This window comes from Rhinolophus hipposideros (genome assembly GCF_964194185.1).
Source record: "Rhinolophus hipposideros genome assembly, chromosome: 23".
Taxonomy (NCBI): Eukaryota; Metazoa; Chordata; class Mammalia; order Chiroptera; family Rhinolophidae; genus Rhinolophus; species Rhinolophus hipposideros.
The window spans coordinates 3,711,106-3,732,779 of NC_138069.1; the positions used below are offsets into that span (position 1 = coordinate 3,711,106).

A 21,674-nucleotide genomic window follows, 5' to 3' on the forward strand; every position below is an offset into this window, starting at 1 on the left:
TAAGTCATAGTGCTGTTGGCCATGAGTTTAATGTTACTGAATGAACAATATATATTAAATAAGGTGTCTTTAAACAGAAACATACATGAAGCAAGGCTATATGTTGATTGGTTGATGAAAATGTGATGAGAGGTGTATAGGAACCTAACCCTGTATTTCCTGTAGGAGCAATGTCATTTGCTAATTCAGTGTTCACGACTTTATAGGATATAAGTACTTTGAATAATGGGGCCTGATTGTGTGTATGTATAAGGTGTGATCACAAAATACGGTGTATGTTTAAATAAAAAAATTTATTACAGTAAAAGACACATTACCATTAATACCCCTCAAAATATTCCCCCTCACTTCTAAATTTAAATGAAAAAACAAAAAAGTGCCAAGAAGAGCCAAGTCACTCTTAAAGAGGAACCTGGGGGATTTGCTCACTTGGAACACACTTATCGTTCTTGCCACTTTCTGAAGCAGTTCTGGAAGTCCTCTTTCGTGAGGGCCTTTAGTTGCGCTATCATAGCTGCCTCGATGTCCTGAATTGATTCCTTTCATGGTCATTTTGACTTTGGGAAAGAGCCAGAAGTCATATGGTGCCAGATCCATGAATAAGGTGGATGAGGACACACCATAAAGTTTTTGACAGAAATTGCCAGTACCAGAAGCAATGTGTGACACGGAGCGTTGCCATGATGGAGGATGAAGTAAAGACACTCACGAAAGATACGTTAGAAGTGAGGGAGAGTATTTTGAGTATTAATGGCAACGTGTCTTTTACTGTAATAACTTTTTAATTTAAACATTCGCAGTATTGTTTGACCACACCTCGTATGTAGAATGTAAACAACAAAACAAACAAACAAGCAAAACAGAACACACTCATAGATGCAAAGAACATTTTGATGGTTGCCAGATTGGGGGCGGGGGTTGAAGAGGGTGGATGAAAAATGGGAAGGGATTAAGAAGTACAAATTGGTTGTTACAAAGTAGTCATGAGGATGTAGGGTATAGCAGAGGAATATAATCAATAATATTATAGTAACTATATCTGGTGTCAGATTTACCAGGGTGATAGATGGGAGAGGGGTTGGGGGACAGGGTGAAAAAGGTGAAGCAGTTAAGAAGTACAAATTGGTAGCTACAAAATAGGGAATGTAAAGTAAAGCATAGGGAATATGGTCAGTAATATGTAATAACTATGTATAGTGCTAGGTGGGCACGAGACTAGTCAGGGGGAATTACTTCTTAGATTATACAAATGTCTAACCACCAGGCTTTGCACCTGAAATTAATACAAAATAATATCAAATGTTAATTGTAAGTGAAAAATTTAAAAAGGGGTTAAGGGTGAAGGGGAAATAAGAGGTCCAAAATTTCAGGTATAAAACAAATAAGTCATGGGAATGTAATGTATAGCATAGGGAATATAGTCAATAATGTTGTGATAGCATGGTATGGTGTCAGGAGGTTGCTGGACTTATCATGGTGATCACTTCTTTAGGTATATAAATGTTGAACAACTGTGGTGTACACCTGAAACTGATATAATACTTTATGCTTTAATATTTAAAATTTTAAAATTCTAAATATTTAACATTTAATATTTTAAATTTTTTAGTAAAAATCTCTAAAAAAAATATCAGGCCCAGATGGTTTCACTTGCAAATTCTATCGAATGTTCAGGAAGAGGGAATTTCAGTGTTGCATACAGAATAGAGAACAGGCAAAAAGACTAGACAACCACAGCAACAGGAAAGGAGAATAACAGGTTAAGAAACACAATGAAGAAAATACCATATATAATAGCAAAATTATGCATAAGGCACCCAAGGGAAAAAGTCTAACAAAACCTGTTGAAGATGTTTACAGGGAAAATGATGAGACCTTAAAAAGACATAGAGTAAACCTAAGGAAATGGAGGGACATACCAATTGTATGGGTTGGAAGAGTCAATATCACGAAGATGTAAATTCTTCCCAAATTGATCCATACTTAATAACTTCTAAAAATAATCTCAATAGGACTTTTCATTGAATTTGAAAAGTGATTCTAAATTTAAATGAAAAAACAAAAAAGTGCCAAGAAGAGCCAAGTCACTCTTAAAGAGGAACCTGGGGGATTTGCTCCACCTGACAAGACCAATCATACAACAGTCGTAATGAAGACAATGCATCCTGACCCGGAGATAGAAACACTGACCCATGGAGCAGAACAGACAGTCCAAGAACAGATCTATATGGAAACCTGATTTATGACAGCGACACAGCTGTCAGGGAGTATCAGTGGGCAAAGGAACACATAAATAATGGTGCAGAAACAATTGCTATTTGTATAGAAAAAAATGAAAATGGACCCCACCACCTCAAGCCATATCCACAAAATGAATTTCAGACCTAAGACTTAAATGTGAAAGGCAAAACTAAAACTTCTAGAAGAAAACATAGGAGATTATCTTTATGATCTGGGTGGTGAATAGGGAGAGATTTCTTAACTAACTCCCCCTCCCCCGCCAAAAAAAAACAACCCAAAAAGGAAAAGTTTAGTAAATCTGACTTGTTTAAAATTAAGAACATATGCTTATCAAAAGACATAATAATGAGAATGAAAAAGCAACGCCACCAACCAGGAGAAGAAAATTTGCAGTATGTCTAACTGACAAAGGATAATTATCTAGTACATATTTTTAAAAAAAAACAACTCTTAAGAATCCTTAAGAGAAAGACAAATCGCCAATAGAAAACTGGATGCAAGTTAGGGCTAGGTATTTTACAGAAGAGAAAACAAGAATATCCAAAGCCCATGAAACGATGCTCCATGTAAGAGTTTGACAAAAATTAAGAAGTCTGACAATTTCAAGTGTCAGTGAGGATGCAGAGCAAGAATAGCTCCCTGCTGGCAGTGTAAATGGGGACAGCCTCACCTGGCATTGCCTGCTGAGGTTGACCATGTGCCTTTTGTGCCTTTTGACAGATGCAGTCACCCCCCCCCCCAGGTGTATCCTACAGCAGAGCCCTCAGAGTGTTATCCATGGACTCCTCGGGGTCTACAAGGTCAAAACTGTGTTCATATTCATATAGTGTTATTGCCTTTCGCTGTGTTGACACTGCAGTGATGTGTATAAGAATGGAGGGAAAAACTGCTGCCACCTTAGCCCCAGTGGAGGCAGAGGCACTGAACCATTCTAAGGGTCATCGTGTTCTCCACTACCACACACACAAAGGAAAAGAAAAAAAAAAGTGAGTGTGACTTAAGAATGTCCTAGAGGAGGCAACACTTTTTCAATTTTATTAAATTTTGACCCTCAAGTACACGTCTTTCTCATGGTCTCTGACGAAATGGGAGCACACACACAAGGCACTCCTGCTGCAGGCAGAGGTCTGATGGTCGTCCCGAGAAAAAGCACTGGGTGACTGACTTGTGAGCTGGCCACTTTTCCCAGGGGACACTGTTTTCACTTGAAAGAGGGACAGACTCACTATGGTTATTCAGACTTCAATATTTGTCTGATATTGTTTTGAAAATGAACAAAATAAGCCTGTCACTTCAAGAAGAACAATTGGTAGGATTTGTTGCCAATGATAAAATTCAAGTTTTCAGGAGAAAATTGGGAACTTGTAAAACATGTGCATATTTCTGGAAGCTTGACAGATTCCCAATACTTGAGGACTTTTTATTTTTATTTTTATGAGACCATTAAGCGTTATTAATGAATGTGATTTTAAAATATTGTATAATAAAATGTGACAACATTTGGAAGATCTGCTTGATTCAGTGAACCCATATTTTCCAGATGACCAATGTATAATGTTACAAAATTGTGCATGGCAAAAAAAGAGCTATTCAAGATGCAAGATGGACCAATGGCTTTTAATGTAATAGACATATTTTCATGCAAATTGCAATTAATATGCAAATTGCATATTTTCATGCAAATTGCAATTAATCTTTAAGAACTACCCCTTGCTGAGTTGTAGTGTAGTATCAAAGAAGAATGTTCACAACTATTATCTGAAATAGCTGTAAAATGTCCTTCCTTTTTCCAACCACATATTTGTATAAGATTGGATTTCCCATCAATAATGTATGTCAACAGATTGAATTCAGAAGCAGATTAGAGAATCCAGCTGTCTTCTATGTCAGTCTTTAAAGAGATTTGTAAAATACTGTAAAACAATGTCACTTTTTTTTTGGAAAAAGAAAAAAATATTTTATTTTTCCAAAATAAAAAAATACTTTTTTTATTTTGGAAAATATAGTTATTTTTCATAAAATATGATTTTTAGGTTAATATATAATGGGTTATTATTGTTTTTTGAATAAATGAATGTTAAAAAGTTATCAGTTTTAATGGCCATTATGACAAATTTTGGTAGATAAAATCTACATAACCAAAAGTTCTTTGGTTTCCCCCATAATTTTTGAAAGTGGAAAGGTATCCTGAGACCAAAACATTTGAGAACTGATGCTGTAGAAAAATTTGTACTTGTGTACCCCAGGAAATGTTTAAGAATGTTCACAGCAGTAATGTCTGTAATAGCAAGAGGCTGGAAACCACACACACGTGCGTCTACAGTAGAGGAGGTAAATGTCATGTAGAATCTTCACAATAAAAAAGTAATACTTGGAAATGACCCAAACCTAAGACAAAACGAAATGAAACAAAACAACAAACAGCCCACTACGAGTGTCAAAGTCTGCTTCCCACTGCTGGCCCCAGCCCCACGCTGGGCTCCCAGAGTGACCAGTGATCCTTGAGCCTGGCCTGCTTGTGCGAGCAGGTCAGTTCCTTGCTCCTTCCTTTTTATTGTGGTTACATATGGCGCATACTCCATCACTGCTCTTCACCGTACTTTTTTCTCTTGACAATGGGTCTTGGTGATTATTTCATATTTAACAGTCACTCTTATTCTTTTTAATAGTTGCATAATATTCTACATATGGATGTATTATAATTTTTAATCCAGTCGCCAGCTTTTGGGTGTAATAAACACTGTTTATTTCAAATCTCGTTCTGTGGCCATCTTCGTGTACACAGGTGTGTACATCTGTAGGATAAATTGGTAAGTGTAGAAAGTTGGGGTCCAGGGTGCACATTTCAAGTGTTGATGCTATTGCCACGCTGCCCTCTAAAGTGGCTGTGTCCGTTTCACTCCCTATCAGCTGTGTATGAGTGTCGCCTTCCCTACACATGTGCCATATTAAATCTTCGCTAATCTGAGAGGTGAAAATGCAAATTTAGTTTGTGTTTCTTTATTACGTTCAAGGCAGAAGACATGTTTCCAGTTCTGATTCGCATTTAACCCCATTGATAAACACCAGGCACCCAGCTGGTTGGGCTCTGATAGGGGAAGGGCTCTGAAATTCGAGTGTGGACAGTGTCCTGAGTGCATGGCGCTGCGGCCACTCCATGTTCAGAGGGAAGACAGAGCCCTGACCTTCCCTGGGCAGTGCACAGCAGCCTGCGCTTCCCCGAGTGACCGCTGGAGGGCATCGGCGCCCACCGAAAAGCACCCGGAGGGCACGCGATGTCCCTGAGCAGCTGAGCAGCCCAGAGCCGCCCTCCACCCTAACCCCCACCAGTGGCTTCAGCTCCCCGCCCGCCTCTTTGCCCTCGATGGGTGGGTAATCTAGCCTGGCAGTTCCAGCCCTCCCAGGCTTCCCCCGGACTCAGGGCTGTCACAGTCTGAAGCCCTTGGGCTGGGGCCTGGGTGGAGTGGGCACCGCCCCTCTAATCCCATAGCTTGCTCTGGGCCCCTCCGAAGCTGGCCCAGGTGATGCTCGGGGGATCGCCCAGATGGGTCAGTGGGTCACTGTGGGAACAGCCCATACAAGGGCCTTCTACCTTTGTGCTGGCCAGAGGGTCCTTGTTCACAAAAGCCTGGACAAACTCCTCAGGCCCGATGTGTCGCAGCCGTTCCTGCACGGGGAGGGAGAAGAGGAATTGGGAAACGGGAGGTTGTGGGGAGGGAGCTGCCGCTGGGGGCCTGGCACGGTGCTCCTGCCTGCTTGCTGCTTCCCAGTCCCCCCAGGAAGGCCTCTGTGCACCTGCCCTTCTCACTGGGGCTTCGCACCCTTGTTCTGCGTTGTTACAGAGCTCAGCTCCATCTCTGAGGGAGGCAGCCCCTCTTTTCCCATACTCAGGGGCTGCCTCAGTTCATGGGGGGGGACAAATATCTCCACAGGGGACATTTGTGATACCCAGGAAACCAGGCTCAAAATTGAGTAATTGATGACTCACTCCCTTCAGGGAAGTCTGGTGGCTAAGAGCATGAGGTCTGGGTCGGAATTGAATCCTGGCTCTGTCCCTTCTGCTGTGTGACTTCTGGCATACCACTTTACCTCTCTGGGCCTTAGTTTCGTCATCTGTGAAAAGGAATAATAATAGCACCTACCTGGTAGCGTGGTGGGAAGATGAAATGAGATAATGCATGTAAGCATTGAGTATAGTGCCTGGGAAACAGCAAGGGACCCATAAACGGTGGAGGTTTAACAGGAAAGAAACCCACTCCCCAGCCTACTCTCTTTCTGGGATGGGCCCCTTGGCCTCTGTATCTACGAGGAACCCAACATGCTGGAGGCTAGGCCTGGGCATCTCTTTTACAAGTAGCAAGGCCTGTCTGGGATCCTCTGGAACACTGGGATTGGCGCAGTGTGTCTGTGTGAGCCCTGAATGGGGAAACTGAGGCCCAGGTGGAGAAGTTACTACTTGTGGAAGGATCACACAGCAGGCAGTGTCAGGGCCAGGATTTGAACCCAGTTTCTCTGTCCCAGGCCTGGACTTTCATGCTGGCCAGGGGTCAAAGTTGGGCAGGGTTGGCACCTCCAGCCCTCCTGTTCTCACCTCAGGAGTGGCGAGAGACTGTTCCAGAGCCAGGGCCCTCTAGAAATGCCTGGCTGGCCCTGCTCTGATGGGCGCAGGCACTAGGTTACACTGAGTCAAGGTCAGGGGTCAGATGGGGATCCAAGGGTAGCTAATGGTTCTCAGTTATTCCTGGCTCTGGGTCTAGGCAGACAGTGGCATGGGTCTGCTCACCAGCTCCACGTGGGTCAGCTGCTGGGCCAGCGTGTAGGGGTCACTACAGATGCCGAGGAGCTCCCTATGGATGGAGGCTGGCGGCTTGGTCCTGTAGGCAATGGGCTTCTCGGCACACAGCAGGCTTTCCGGGCCCTGGCCCAGAGCTGCCAGCCTCTGGTGTAGAGCCTGCAGGAGCTGATGCAACCTCCTTCTGTAGGCCTGGAGGGTGGAGAGAGGGGTGCACAGGCCTGAACACCCATCTCGACCTCTCTAACATCTAAGGCGGGCAGGCCCCTGGGCTGGCAGCGATGGACTGTTCCTCTGTTTGCCCGCACCTGCCTCACCCTGGAGCAGGACAAATCCAGGGCAGTTTGGGGCCCCAGTCAAGGCCAGTGGGGAAGAAGGCTGCAGGGCTACCAGAGGGAACTGAGAACAGCACACATCAGGGAGGGCGAGTGGCGTCCAAAGCCGCCTCACCTGTCTGGGCAGTGGGGCAGGTGGACTGGGCAGTGCCAGGGAGCATAGGAAGGGAGGGAGGCGTGAGGCGTGGAATGGGCCCTGCCGGGGGGGCTGGCCTTCTCCTCAGCCTAGTGTTCAGAGCCGGGCTGGTTCCGGGCACGCAGTGGGTGCTGGACAACCACTTACTGTATCGACGGAGTCCCTCAGCAAGCAGCTCAGGTGGACAGGTTCCTCTCGGGCCACCCTGGGCTGGATGCAGGGGTGAAAGACCATGGTCCTACCCTCGAGGGGCACCCACCCTCCTACCCAAGGGAAAGTGGGCCATTGCCCCATTAGAGGCCCCTATTTCCAAGGAGGGTGCCATTAGACTGGCTGGGTTATTAAGTGAGATGCCCACACATTCACAAGGGTGTGGTCAGTAACCCCCAGAACGAGCCCATGAGCTTGTCAGCAAATGCCCTCCCCCCCAGAAGCAGACTCAATCCCCCACAAGCCGAGGAGCTGACAGGGAGCGGTGCTGGGCACCGGGGCCAGGTCTCTGGGTAGCACCCAGGTATCGGGCAGACGGGGGTGGTGTGCCTCAGGCGGGGCGGGGCCCAGAGGCCTGGGAGGGTAACGGCAGTGAATTGTCAGTCCTAACCGGTCGTTTCAGACCAAGTGCATTTCATCCCGTGGTTTTGACACACAAACCGGATGCATTTTGTAGGTGGGGCATCTGGCTTGCTGGGCCCAGAGTGCTGGGGAGCTGATGGCTCCTCCAAATCTCTGACGAGGCTCAAGAGGGCTGCTGAGGTCCAGAGCTCTGGTGAGAGAGATTGTGCCCACCAGTCTCTGATGGAAGTGCTTCTCTGGGAAATGGCCACGGGCGCCTCTGGACACAGGGAACAGGATGGGAGCCTAACTGAACCTGAACCCGAACTCCCAGAGCCGTGGGTGGCAGACCCAGAGGTACCCACTGGTTAACTAGCTAGTGTGGGGTAAACTGAGGTCCAACTCTTCTCTCTGTCACCCGTGGATGGAACAGTCAGTCTCAGCTCTGCTCTATCCAAAAGTATGGTTAGCACACAGCCTCCTAGGCCTTCATTTGAGTGTCAGAAAGAGGTGAGTGGGTCCAGCCACGGCCAACCCTGGGTGACACAATCAGTCACCTGTGAGCCCTGACACCACCACCAGCTCCCATCTCTATCCTTTACCCAGCCAGTCATCTGGGGTGACTACACCAGCCATTGATTCTCTCCCCCCATTCACTCCTCCACCACCCCATTTGGCTCCACTCCCTTCAGCCATCGGACTGACTCTCGCTGTCACCCTGGGACCCTCCGTTATGAAAGCCAGGGGCCATTTCTCAGGCTGTATATCTGCCTTGGCCACGTTGTCTCAGCGCTGTTGTCTCCCCTTTGGCATATTCACAGGCTTGTCTGTGGGCACCATGACTGGGTGCTGGGGTTCCTCCCGTCTTCCTCTATCCTGTCTTCCCCTCGCTCTGTACTTCATTCCTGGGTGTGCTGGTTCATGTCCAGAATGTCATTAGTGTGCATGTGTTTACATGTGCAGCTTCTCTGATCGCCAGAGCCACGTGGACAAAGGGCGACCTCAATACAACACGTGCAAGCAGAGGTCACGCTGTCCTCCCCCAGAGCTGCCTCTGCCTGCCAGTGTGTCCGAGTGAACGGAGCACGCAGGCCTGGAGCCATCCTCCAGAGCCCTCTGCTCACGCCCTGCAGGCCCTCACCACCCTCTTGATTTTCCTTTCTTCCCTGTCTATGCTTCGTCTTCCACCATGGTCCCCGGGGTCATTTCCCTGGTGGCTGCAGCAGCCTCCTCAGTGGGTCCCTGCGTCCACGCAGGCCTCTCTCCACTGCACTCTGCTGCCAGTCATCTGCTCAACATGCACATCAGACTCTTGCACCCCCTTCCTTAACACGCCTCCACGTGGGCACGAAGACAAAGCTCTGAGTGGCATGGAGGCCCTGAATTCAGCTCTGGCCTCACTGGATGGCCTCCCTGTGGCCCTTGCTCAGTCTTGCCGATGCTCTAGACACAGGCCACTCAATCCCTTTGACACCTTCCCCACCCCTACCCTGTGCAGCCTCCTCTTCTGCGCATGTGCTCATCCTCTGGCCAACGGGCATTGGTGCCTTCCCTTCACAGCCCCTGCCTACACCCTGCTCGGGGCCTGTCCTCTCCCCTTGCTCCTCCTCTCGTTGCACTGCCAGCTCCATGCTGACCACAAGGGCCACATCGTTCAGCCCCAGCATGGAGGGCAGTGGCTGGCTCTCGGGAGGGGCCCACACATGTTTGCTGGTGGATGGACATGGCCAGTCAGCCTCTCCAGGGTGGACTGTGGGACCCTCCTGAAGTCAAAGATGGGGCACGTCTGTGCCCAGGGTTCCATGAAACCACGCGCCTACCCTGTTTAAAAATATGCAGATGATTTAGCAGGAGTTGTTTCTATTGAACCAATATTCACCCCAAGTAATTATCATTTCCTGTGTGCTAATTCATTGAGAATTTTCCCAGTGGTGTTACCTCAAGCTTATTGGTTACTTCTTTCCCAAATCTTCTGCTACCCCTCTGAATGTGGGGGATGGGATTTGCCCTTCTCTTTGCTCTCCTCTCATTTCCTCGCTGATCCACACCCTTGTGGATTGTTGTGGATAGAGGCTGGGAGATCTCTGTGGTACATCTGGGCCCATGTAGAGACCAGCACTGAAATGTCAGTGTATTTCCTGTCCCTGGCAGGAGCCCATATTTCAGAGCACCAGGCCATGCCCGGCATGGCTCACCCACAGACCTGGGAGTACGGGGCCGGACAGGTCCACAGAGCCGCCTGCTGCATGCACACAGCCAGGGTGAAGTGCAGAGGTTGCCCAAGGGTGCAGCCGCGGCTCCCCAGTGCCTCCAAGTTCTTTTGGGCTGTGTGTTTTGTGGTTAGAGTCCATCTCTGGCCAGGCAGGCGGCCTCTGTTCTTTGAAGTTCTTGAAAACTGCCCCCTGAGCCAGCCCAAGGCTGAGTCTAGTGGCTTCAGCGGCAGGGGCAGGAGCTCTGCGCCCACTGCCAGTTTGTTCTCAGTCAGCTGTCTGTCACCTGTGCCCAGGGGAGTGGTCGGAGGGCAGCAGTGTCAGTCCAGCAGACAGGCGTGTGAGCCAGTGGGAAAGCAAGGTCAGTCCCTGGGTAGTGGGACTGCCATTCACATCAGCATTTCTGCTGAAGCCCAGTGGGTGTGGCCAGGGCACGGCTGTCCTCCTGTCCTGTGTCCCTTACCAGGACTGTGACCTCTGGGCCTTCCCTGGGCTCCCCCAGCCTCCCTCTCCTTTGGCACTGGCCTCCCTGAGATACTGTGGTGTCCAATGCACTGGGAGCCTCTCCAAAGCAGGGCTGGCCGTGACACACCTTGGGTCCCCTGCCTACACAGGGTGGCCCAGAGCAGGTGTCTCGATACAGTGGCCAGGTGCTGAGAAGGCTTCCATGGGAATCTCCAGAGCCCAGTGCTGGAGAATGGCTTCCCCAGCTCCTTTCCAGCCTTTCCTTCCTAGCTGCTGAGAGGTGGTGGGGAGTACAGTGAGGATGAGGCTCCCAGGAAAGTGGGCAGGAGGAAAGAGGAAGGTGCTGCCTTTCAATGATGCTCTGATGGGAAGCCCCCTTGTGGCTTCCCCTGTGCTGTCCCCTCCATGTGCCTGAGCCTCTTCTCCTCACAGTTCTGAGAGGGAGGTATTATCACCCTCCCTCTTACAGAAGACATTTAAGGCTCCGAGAGGTTAAGTACGAGGTGTGATCAAACAATACGGTGAATGTTTAAATTTTTAAAAAAATTACAGTAAAAGGCACATTGCCATTAATCCCCCTCAAAATACCCGCCCTTGCTTCGAACACACTTATCCCATCATAATGTGTTTGTGAATGTGAATAATGTGAATGTGAATGTGTTTAGTTGTGCTGTCATGACTGTCTCAATGTCCTGAATCGATTCAAAACATTTACCTTTCACGATAATTTTCACTTTGGAGAAGAACCGGAAGTCACATGGTGCCAGATATGGTGAATAAGGTGGATGAGGACAGAACATAATGTTTTTATTTGACAGAAATTGCTGTACCAGAAGCGATGTGTGACACAGAGCGTTGTCATTATGGAAGATGAAGTAAAGACACTCACAAAAGAGGACTTCCAGAACTGCTTCAGAAAGTGGGAAGAACAATGGGATAAGTGTGTTCTAAGCGAGGGGGAGTATTTTGAAGGGAATTAATGGCAACGTGTCTTTTACTGTCATAAATTAAAAAAAAAAAATTTAAACATTCACTGTATTTTTCGATCGCACTTTATAACTTGCCCAAAGATACACAGCGCAGAAAACACTTGTGATCATTTCACTGCCTGCGCATGGCACTTCATATCATTTGACTCTATCCCTGTGTAAAAATTCTTTTACAAGATAATACTGAAATAATTTGGGAGCAAAAACTATAATGTCTATGATTTGTTTAAAAATAATTTGGCAAAGGGAGTGTGTGAGGAGATAGAAGACACAAAGTTTGTTGAAATGTTGATAATTATTGAAGCTATGTGCTGGGTACACAAAAGTTCATGGCTACTATTCTCTACATTTACGAATGTTTAAAATGTTCCATGATAAAAGTTCCATCAAGTTAAAAATAGTCCCCATATGCCTGGATTTTGGAAAGAATTTGTTCCTCATCAGAGTTTACATTTACCAAGTTCTGAAATAAGAGCATACGTGACTTCAAGGATTCTGCCTCAAGCTGTGTGGTGGGAACAGTTATCATTTCCGCTTTACTCCGTTTTACTGATGAAGCAACTGAAGCTCAGAGAGGGGAGGTGTCACTCCGCTGTGGTTCCTGAGACTGGATCTGGGCTCAGGTGGTCCTAAGGGCCCTTCCTCATCAAGAAAGGAGCAGGGCTCACCTGCTCCCTTCTGAGCCAAGACCCTGCCTGTGCTGAGAGGGGAGCAGCCCACACTCCCCCGCTGCATTCAGGGGAGGAAACCAGGCCCTTTGGAGTGCAGGCTTTCTGTGGAAGGACAACTTGGGAGCCTGAAGACACTGGGTGGCCCCTGGCCTGGGCCTGGGCGAAGTGGGGGGACCAGGGAACCCTGGTTCCAGCTCACACCACTGAGCACGCCTAATTGGATCACAAGGGAAGGGATGAAAAATGTCCTGAATGAGTTATTTCTGCTCCAAAAGCTCACACTTTGTAGATGACCGCTCTCAACAGCCCATTCATAGGTGTCAGTTGTATCTTATGTCCATCCACTGGGTGGTTAGAAATGATTTCCCAGCATAGCCCTGACAGGTTTTCAGGGGGTGGGGGGAGTCTGTGAGGAGACACGGCTTGTCAAGGAAACCAACCCGGGACTTACACCCATCCCCCACTGTGGCCAGCACAACAGGGTCTGCCTCTGAAATGGCTATGCCAATGGCAGAAGCAAGCCTGAAAAGGGTAATAATTCTGTCTAGTCAATGGTTTAGACCTCACCACTGCTGAAGGCCTCCTGGGGGGACGGAGAAGAAGCAAGAGACTGAATTCTCATCACCCTACACAGACTTTACTCCATCTATCCATCTATCCATTCATCCATCCATCCATCCAACCATCTCTTCTCCACCCATCTGCTATTGTCCACCTCCCCTTTTATATAGTCACCCAGCCACAGATCCATCAACTCACTCATCTATCCTTCCCCCCTTCTTTCTAACATTTACCCACTCACCCTTCCACCCACCATCCATCCATCCATCCATCCATCCATCCATCCCTCCTTACTCATCCATCTGCCCTCTACCCCCATCCCCCAACACCCCCCACCCCCACCCCCCCACATCCATCCACCTATACACCCACCTACCTACCCTCCCATGCATCTATTCATCCACCCACCCACCCACCATTTCATCGATCTTTCCACATCCATTCTCCCCATAACCCACCTGCCTATTGAACTACCCAAACATCTATCTTCCCCCTCCACCCATCCATCAAAGTAGCCAAGTATTTATCCAGCCAGTCAGCCAGCATCTCCTCTCCCTTTTTCTCCCCTCCTCTCCTGATCCATCTAATAACTGAGCAGTTCCCAACTACATTCCCTGCTGCATCCAAACCAAGAGTCATGACCCCCAGATGGACCAGGGGGTGCAGAGGAGAAGGAGAGATGACCTCATCTCTCCAAGCTCTCAGAACAGCTAAGTCACTTGTCTGCTATGTGACGTGACCCCAGGGCAGGGCCTCCCTCTCTGAGCCTCAGTTAGGCCTTCCTTCCTTTATGGCTTCCTTTGCCCAGCTTGCCTTAGCAGTTTTTCTTTGCATCACACGCAGCTGGCTCTGCCAGACCCACTTTGAGGCACATTACTAGCTGCCAGCTTGTCATAGTCAGTGTCCTCCCAGGGCAACTGACATGCACTAGCCCTAACGTTCTCTCCTTCCAGATAATGCAACGTCAGTGCTGGCCACAGAGTCGTGCTACAGGTGCTGATAAACCTGCCCCTTCTAAACGTACCAGGAGGACCCCATTCATTTCCTTGTTTGTATTCTTACCATAATCCTGGAGGATTTTTGTCCTCCTGTCACCCATAAGGGAAATGAGGCTTGGAGACCTTTACATGCCTTCCCCATAGTAACACAGCTGTGAGAGCCGGGCAGGGCACAGGACACAGAGGCACCTAACACCCAGTCCACTGGCTGCTTCCCAAGCCACTGGAGTGCAAGGGCTGTGTTTTCCTTGGGGGGTGGTTTGAGCCACAGGGGGCCTTCTCTCCTCCTCTGCCCCATCCTGTAGGATTTACAATTTGCCCAAGAGGCCCAGAGAAGCCCAGGAGACTGCCCAGACAATGTGTGGCTGTATTCCTCACCATTGTTAGTTTGGTTGGCCCTGCAGAATCCTTTCCCGCACTGACTGGCAGGCCCTTGTCCAGGAGCATTGACTGCCAGCCCAGCCCTGGTGTGGTACAGGGTGGGACGGCAAGGCCTTTGTGGCACAAGGCCCAGGAAGACCCTACCAGGCCAGCCTAATGGGTCACAGACCAATGACCTGACTGTGCAACCACAAGAACCCATGAGCGGGCCTTCTCTCTCCCCCCATCTGATGCCACTAATGAGAGCAGGGCAGGAGAGAGGACAAGAGATCAATCCTGGAGCTGGAATACCTGATTTGCTGATGAGGCAGAAAGGGGACAATGTTAGAGGGGCTGTAGTGAGCAGGTGGGGCGATAAGGGCCCTGAGGTGGGCTCGGGAACAGGCTCAGGTCCCGGTGTGAGGATGCAGGCAGGGTGAAGGTCCCCCCTCTCACCCACCTCGTCACAGGGGGCGATGCGGCCCACCAAGTCCTTCATGTGCCCGATGGTTGACTCCTCCTGGAAGTCCCGCGGGAAGGTCTCCGTCCACTCAGCCAACAACTGGAGCAGTTTGGGGCCAAACTTCCGGACCCGGGCCTGCAAGGCAAGGTGAGGGGTGCCGGCACTGGATGAGGGGTACTGGGGCCATATCAGCCACCACCTCAGCCACTGTCTGCCCTGTCTTTGCTGTCCTGGCGGCAGCGGCGGCGGCTGAGGGGGACGCGACAATGCCTTCCCAGTGCCAGGTGACAAGAACATCCCACGGGGATAGGGATTGACCACAGGGGAGCCGAGGGGGGACAGACACATTTGGGCGGGGTCATCTCCTATTTTTACGTGCTGCGTATTCCATCCCCCTTTCTAGTGACACATCTCAGTTGCATTTGGGGTCTCCCTGCTCCCCATTCTCAGCCTGTGGTGTTCGGGACAGCTGATCCTGCCCAAGGGCTCCAGGAGCCAGCTGAGATCTGTGCTGGACAGTCAGAGCATGGCATACAGGAAGTCACGTGGCGTAGGCTAAGCCAATGAGATTGGGATTTTTCCTGGGCCTGCTGAGGATCGGCCTCTCTCTCCACGGGATTAGGAAGGGTAGACGGTGAGCCCAAAGCAGCAGAGGCCACCTGTTCCTGTGAGGGGTGAACCTGCCCAAGAGTGTGAGTCTGGCCCAGGGGAAAACGGAGCAGAGGTAGAAAGACCATGTTTTAATGACGTCGTCTGAGCCCCTGGAACCAGTGGTGCTTGAGACTTTGCAGTTACATGAGCCAGTGAAGTCTCTTTGCCTTAGGCCAGTTTTGTTGGGTTTCTGTCACTGTAACAGTAGAGCCCCACGGACACACGTGCTAGCAGTCACAGCCGGAGGGATCTGGCCAGGGAAGGTTGGGCCACATTGGACGGAAAGGTGGAATGGATTGTGGTGGGGGCAGGAAGCCCAGCAGATGCTGCAAGGCCATCCCAGTAAGGCAGGAGTCGTACTGATGGGGTGCTGGGACCCGGGGCTGGGCTTGGTGTGAGCTCAAGGGTTCCCATAAGGCACTGGAAAACAGCTCCTGGGGGTAGAGATTCCAAGTCTGTCCCTTTTGGCTCTGGGCCTCAGAAAGTCAGAAACCTCTTGTGGGCTGCACGTCAGGAGAATGGGGACAATCATTGCCTTTCCAAGGGTTGATGCACGAAGGCATGTCAGGGTAGTGCAGGGACACTCAGAGGCCCCTGCTGTGCCCTGCCCCTCACCTTGTCTAGCACCGGCTTGTCCAGCTGCTGCTGCTCAATACACAGGTGGCAGACCCGGGCCAGGAGTTCCCGGGGCTCGATGAAGAGGCGGGAGCTCAGCAGGAAGGTGAAGATGTAGGCTTTCTGGGGGACACGGGAGAAAGGCGGCACGTGCTCACCAGGACATGGAAGGGACATACCTCCCCTTACCCCAGGCCCAAGACCAGCCCCAGCCCTGTTGTCTCCCCCATGCCTGGAGGAGGAGAGCCCACCCACTCTGCTGCTTCCCGCCCCACCTGGGCGGGCCACCCACCTCGGGATAGTAGTCGGCTGTGGGCACCAGGTGCTGGATCAGGGTGTCCAGGGAGGCTGAGGATGGAGCCCCATCCAGGAGGGGCTGATGGGCCTGCTCGCCATCGGTGGGCTTGGTGGGGGGTGGGCCGGGGCTGCTTGGGGTGACCATGTCGGATGTGCTTAGTGTCTGGGGCATGTCTGCCTGCAACAGCAAGGAGCAGTTGGGGCACACCTAAGCTGCGGCTGCTGGCTCCCTGGGCTCCTGGCTGGGTGGGCCCTGCCTCCCCCAGGCACTTCTGTGCCCACCCGGGCACAGTGATCACTTCCTGACGGGCTGCCAGGGACCCCCAGCCTAAAGCACAGCATCCCCCAGGAACCAGCTCTCCCTCACTACCTCCCACCCCTGGCCACAAAGATTGGGCAGGGATGAACTTTATCCGAACTGGGGCCTCAGGTGCAACCCCAGAATTTCTGCGGCACTTGGAAGTTATTTCACCCAGAGTTTCTGAGCTAGTGGAATAGCACTGTTGGGACCATCTTGTACCAGGGGACCAGTAAAGTGGGCACATTTCTGAGTTCATCGTGTGAGGCCCTGGGTGCTGTTGTGCCTGAAGCTGCTCTGTGGACTTCTCCATTGTGGGAGCCTCTTTCAGCAGGTTTCTCTCAGTGCAGCCAAATGGCAGCCGCCCATAGCCTGGCATTCCAGGCTCTTTGTGATTAGGCCCCACTGACCCGTCCAGATGTTCCCTCCTGCAGGCTCTCTCTCCACCTTCTCTCCTCCATTCCTCTGGACATGGCTGAAATGCCTCCTCCTCGCTGGAAGCCTTCCCTGATTTCTGCTGTGCCGCACCCCCTGCCAGGGGGCGCTGACCTCTAGTGGGGCAGATTCTACTTGTCAGGACAACTGAGTGCTGGGGGTGCTGCTGCTGGTGCTTGGTGCAGAAAGGCTGCCTGTGGCTGTGGTACGACAACTTCTCCAGCCAGACCTCCTCCAGGCGGGGGTCGTGGCCTGGTCTCCCACCCGGCAATGAGTCAAGGGTCTGGCCTGCACCGGGTACCTCCACACGTGTGAAGTGGGCCCCTGCTTCCTCTCCCAGGCTCTTCTACGAATGCTTGTAGGCCAGTCCTCCTGAACAAAGCTTGCCAGGGCCTTCATAGCCACAGATCCCGGCCAAGCCTGTGACTGTTTTACCATCCTTGACATTCAAATCGCCCCACGTTCTTAATTAACCATGGAGTCCTGTGGGCTCACCACAGGGCCCTTCCCGGGATTGGAGTCTCCCCATTGCCCACCTCACCTCACCCCTTCTTCCCCCAAGACAGACCCTGACCAAGACCCATTTCTGTCTTTCCTGGTCCCCTGGGTGACCTGGCCCTGAGAAGAGACAGAGGGACATGGACAGTCAGAGTTGGGGATCAGAGGGAGCCCACAGAGGGCCGTTTGGCGGGTTTGGAAACTGGGTCACAGCCTGGGGCAGGCGTGGGAACCAGTGTGGAAGCAGCCTGGACAGTGCTGGCCCTGAGGACAGCCATAGCTTTATTTTCACCTCCCTGGACAAGCTGTAAGTGTTCAATTTTCAGCTGATGAAACTGTAAAATTTCACAAAGCCACCTCCTGTTCATCCCAGTGGGGAGGCCGCTGAGCACGTGGGCATGCAGAGGTGATGGCTCTGCAGGGGCAAGGCTCTGCCCGACACCCAGGGCCTGTGTCTGAGCCTGATTCCACAGGACAGAGCACACTCGAACCTGGCAGGTCCACTCTCTTGCCAGATACCTGGCACCTTCTTCCTGTAGCGCTGAGCCTGCCCGAGATCCCAGTCCCATTTTCTCAAAGACTGGCCAGTATCTGGGGTGGAGGGATTCTGAAAACCTCTCTGTAAGGCAGGGTGGTCTGTCAGACATGTGGGAGGGGCCAGGATGCCATCACTTCAAGAGACAAGCTGGGAAGCTTGCAGACCAGCTCGGGCCTGGCCTAGAACGCGGCTGGGTGTAGGGTGCTGGGCTCACAGGGTGGGGTGGAGGCCAGAACCATTGTGACCCACAGGGACTCTCAGAGAGCAGACAGGCTGCTACTGTGCCCCTCCGACCTTCCACCAGCCATCGTGTCCTCAGCTGGGCCCAGGTCTGGGTCTTAATGGAGTGGCTTGTCCTCTTGCCACAGCCTCCTGTTTCCTCCCGCCATTGCCGAGGGACATTTATTCATGTGTGCGTAGGCATGGAACGATGGCTGGCACCTTCTAGGCACTGAGGACCGTACAGGACCTCTTGGATCTGGCAGCGGGAGGCAGACAACAAGCAGGCCGAGGCATGCCAAGAGACTGTCTCACTAAGGCATGTACTCTGCAGCCTGAGGGGAGGGGAGGTGACAGCTCCCCGTGTTAGATGTTCCCTCAAGAGGGGGTTGGTGAGATCAGAGCCTGGTGGCGCCCCACCAACCCTCCCACCTCTCCCTGTAGGTGCGCTGGAGAGGACGGGGCCGAGGGGGCCCACCCCTGGCCTCCGCGTGGGAACTGCCAGGGGCACAAGCAGGCATCCCCCCAACCAGGGGTCTGTGCTGAGGACTGGGGGCAGGAGGCAGTCTGCAGAGACTTCCCAGGCAGGGAGGCAGCGTGTGCCCATCTGAGCAGTGGCAACATGGTATGCTTACCATATTGTATGTGCAGAAACATAGCCCTGTGAAGATGGAGGCCCCCACCCACTCCATATGCCCCTCCCATAAGCAACTGCTTTTATTACTTCCTATGTTTCCAGAGCTTCTTTATATACAAAAATGTAACATATTGTACACACTCTCCTCTGCTCTTCTCACTATTACATTTTGGAGATCTTTCCATGGCAGGACAGAGCATCCTCGTTCTTTTTATTTTTTAACTGCCTCACAGTATTCCATTGTTTGGGTGTCCAGGGATAGTATTTAAAAGCCAATGACAAAGCAACTAAAGTATCCATCGATGGGCGAATGGATAAACAAAATGTGGTCTATCCATACAATCGAGTATTATTCAGTCTTAAAAAGGAAGGAGATTCTGACACATGTATAACATGGATGAATCTTGAGGACATTATGCTAATTGAAATAAATCAGAAACAAAGGGACAAATATTGTGTGATTTCTCTTATCTGAGATTCCTGGAGCAGTCAAGTTCATAGAGGCAGAAAGCAACATGGCGGCTCCCAGGGGCTGGGGGTGGGGATGGGGAGTTAGTGTGTAATGGGGACAGAGTCCGTCTTGCAGATGAAAGACTTCTGGAGATGGAGGTGACAAAATAATATGAATGTACTGAATGCCACTGAACTGTACACGTAAAAATGGCAACAATGGTAGATTTCATGTTATCTGTATTTTCCCACAATTTTTTAAAAAAGCCAATGATGATGGGAAAACTGTTTATTGTCCCATCTCCCTTAAAAAATCTTTGAAATCATCAGTTCACCAATCTGTGCTTCCAAGAGTTTATGGTGTATAGAAACAGGGGCTGGAGCCTGGCCGGCATAGATGGGGTCTGAGATTGGGTTCTCCACAGACAGGGTCACTGGGGGGCTGGCGGGCTGTTCCTCCGCCCCCTCTAAACCACTATTTCAAGGTCTCCGACTCTGCCTTTGTAGGGCCTGGGGCTCTGTGTGAAGAGATGAGTGTGCAGTGTGAGTCCCCTGGGTGTCCACTTTATAGCCATTAAGTGAACAAGACTTAATAAAACAACCATTGCTCTTTGGCCCTTAAACACGGCTGGATGGGGGTGGACACTGACTGTCACAGTCCCTCTGAATTGTACAAGATTTGGCTTGATGTGCCAACAGCCTTATGTTCTCTAGTGTCCTTTCACCTTAATTAACTCCTTGGAAATTTATCCTAAGAAAATGATCTATCGAGGAAAAGCTGTGGAAAGGAGTTTGCTTTGGTGTTAATTATAAGCAGTGAACAAAATATCAGAGAGCCAAACGAGAATGGACAAGGACATTGCCATGTACCTCCCGTTAGTGGAGTCTCTGTTACCGTTGAAATGATAGTTATGAAGACTCAGTGATCACACAGACACGGTTATGCCATAAGGAAGTGAAAATTGCAGGCGAGAAAAACGTACATACGACAGGATACAAACATATGATTCAAGTGGTGAAAACTACAATGGGGCACTGAAAAATGCGTCATTGGTGTGCATGTCGCCCTGCCCTGTTGTTAGTGTTTTAGTGTCACTCATTCAGGTGAACGTGAAGATCACTCATCCAGTGAAGCCGTGAGGATGAAGGGGCCCAGGAACAAGTGAACCAATCCCAGAACCATGGTGGGTGGTGGGGCTGGGGACATGCCCACCCTGTGATCAGCTCACCGATGGGACACAAATGCCTTGTTCTGGCACACAATTGAGAGTGGCCAAGGCATGGTTGGAGCTGCAAAGTCCACTTTCTGACCTGTCCAAGTGAGGGTCCCAGGACGAGGGCGCACCACACCTCACATGCTGGACCTGCCTGCCTGGCGCCCCTCCTGACCGCCCCCCAGGCCTCACACTAGCCTCGGTCTCCCTAGGAGGAGCCTGGCTTATGCTCTGCTTCATCTCCAGGGCTGGGCTCCATACCTGGCACACCCATAATGGGTCCTCAGTCAAGATGTGTGGCATTCGAGTCACGCAGTGGTGCAGGTGAGAAGCAGTGAAGCCTGAAACGAATAGTGCAAACAGGGAGGGTGGGGAGCAGTTGACATGCCAGGCATTTGAGTGGCAGAGTCAGTGGGAGGGAGGAGCTGGGGAAAGGCCTGGGGTCCCAGCCTGGGAAAGCTGACAGGGCCACTCCTCTCTGCCTGAGCCCTCCCATCTTACAGATGAGGAAACTGAGGCTCAGAGTGCAAGGCGGAAGCCCAGCTCACACGCTCGAACTTGAGCACAGGTGTCTGAGCCCCAGGCACTATTCTTGCCTAGCAGCGTTGCTGGGGTCCCCAAGCCAAAGCGTCAAGGGGACATCATCAGACTCCTGAGATGTGTCAGTGGTGCCCATGACATGAGGAGAGAAGCACTGGCTGGCCGGTGGTCACAGTGGCGCCTCCGGGGCCCAGCCAGCCCCTCTGGGCATGTGTTTGGCCTGTAGGTGCCCCGGGGATCCCCCTCCGTGGCCGAGCCTCCTTCCCAGCCCAGATCCGAGATCCGGACCTAAGTCCACCCCTCTCGGGGCCTCCATCTTAGGGTGTGACTTCTCTGCATCCATTTCCTTTCGTTCTCACTAGAACACCAGGGGTTTGCCTTGGGGAATAACCACAAACGGTAGTGGTGGGACTGTCAAGGTCCCGCCCTTACCTGGCCAAGGGGTGGGCACCAGCCGGGCTGGACCAATCAGATGCAGCTGCCCTGGAGAATGCACCTGGGGACCTGAC

At 50.9% G+C, this 21,674-nt stretch overlaps 1 protein-coding gene across 6 annotated transcripts in view; it reads right to left on the bottom strand.

Moving 5' to 3' along the window:
• Positions 1–21,674, bottom strand: part of RASGEF1C (RasGEF domain family member 1C) — a 100,947-nt gene that overhangs the window by 32,994 nt on the left and 46,279 nt on the right. For 4 of the 6 annotated variants that reach the window (XM_081035587.1, XM_081035582.1, XM_081035583.1 and 1 more), the window contains exons 3-8: positions 20,887–20,966; positions 16,332–16,514; positions 16,040–16,162; positions 14,771–14,908; positions 7,025–7,225; positions 5,834–5,908 (exon numbers count right to left, since the gene is read on the bottom strand). In XM_081035587.1, the coding sequence (XP_080891713.1) occupies positions 5,834–5,908; positions 7,025–7,225; positions 14,771–14,908; positions 16,040–16,162; positions 16,332–16,514; positions 20,887–20,928 (762 nt within the window). In that variant the 5' untranslated portion in view covers positions 20,929–20,966. The remainder of the gene's footprint in view (positions 1–5,833; positions 5,909–7,024; positions 7,226–14,770; positions 14,909–16,039; positions 16,163–16,331; positions 16,515–20,886; positions 20,967–21,674) is intronic. The other 2 variants (XM_081035585.1, XM_081035584.1) reach the window with 1 other exon arrangement.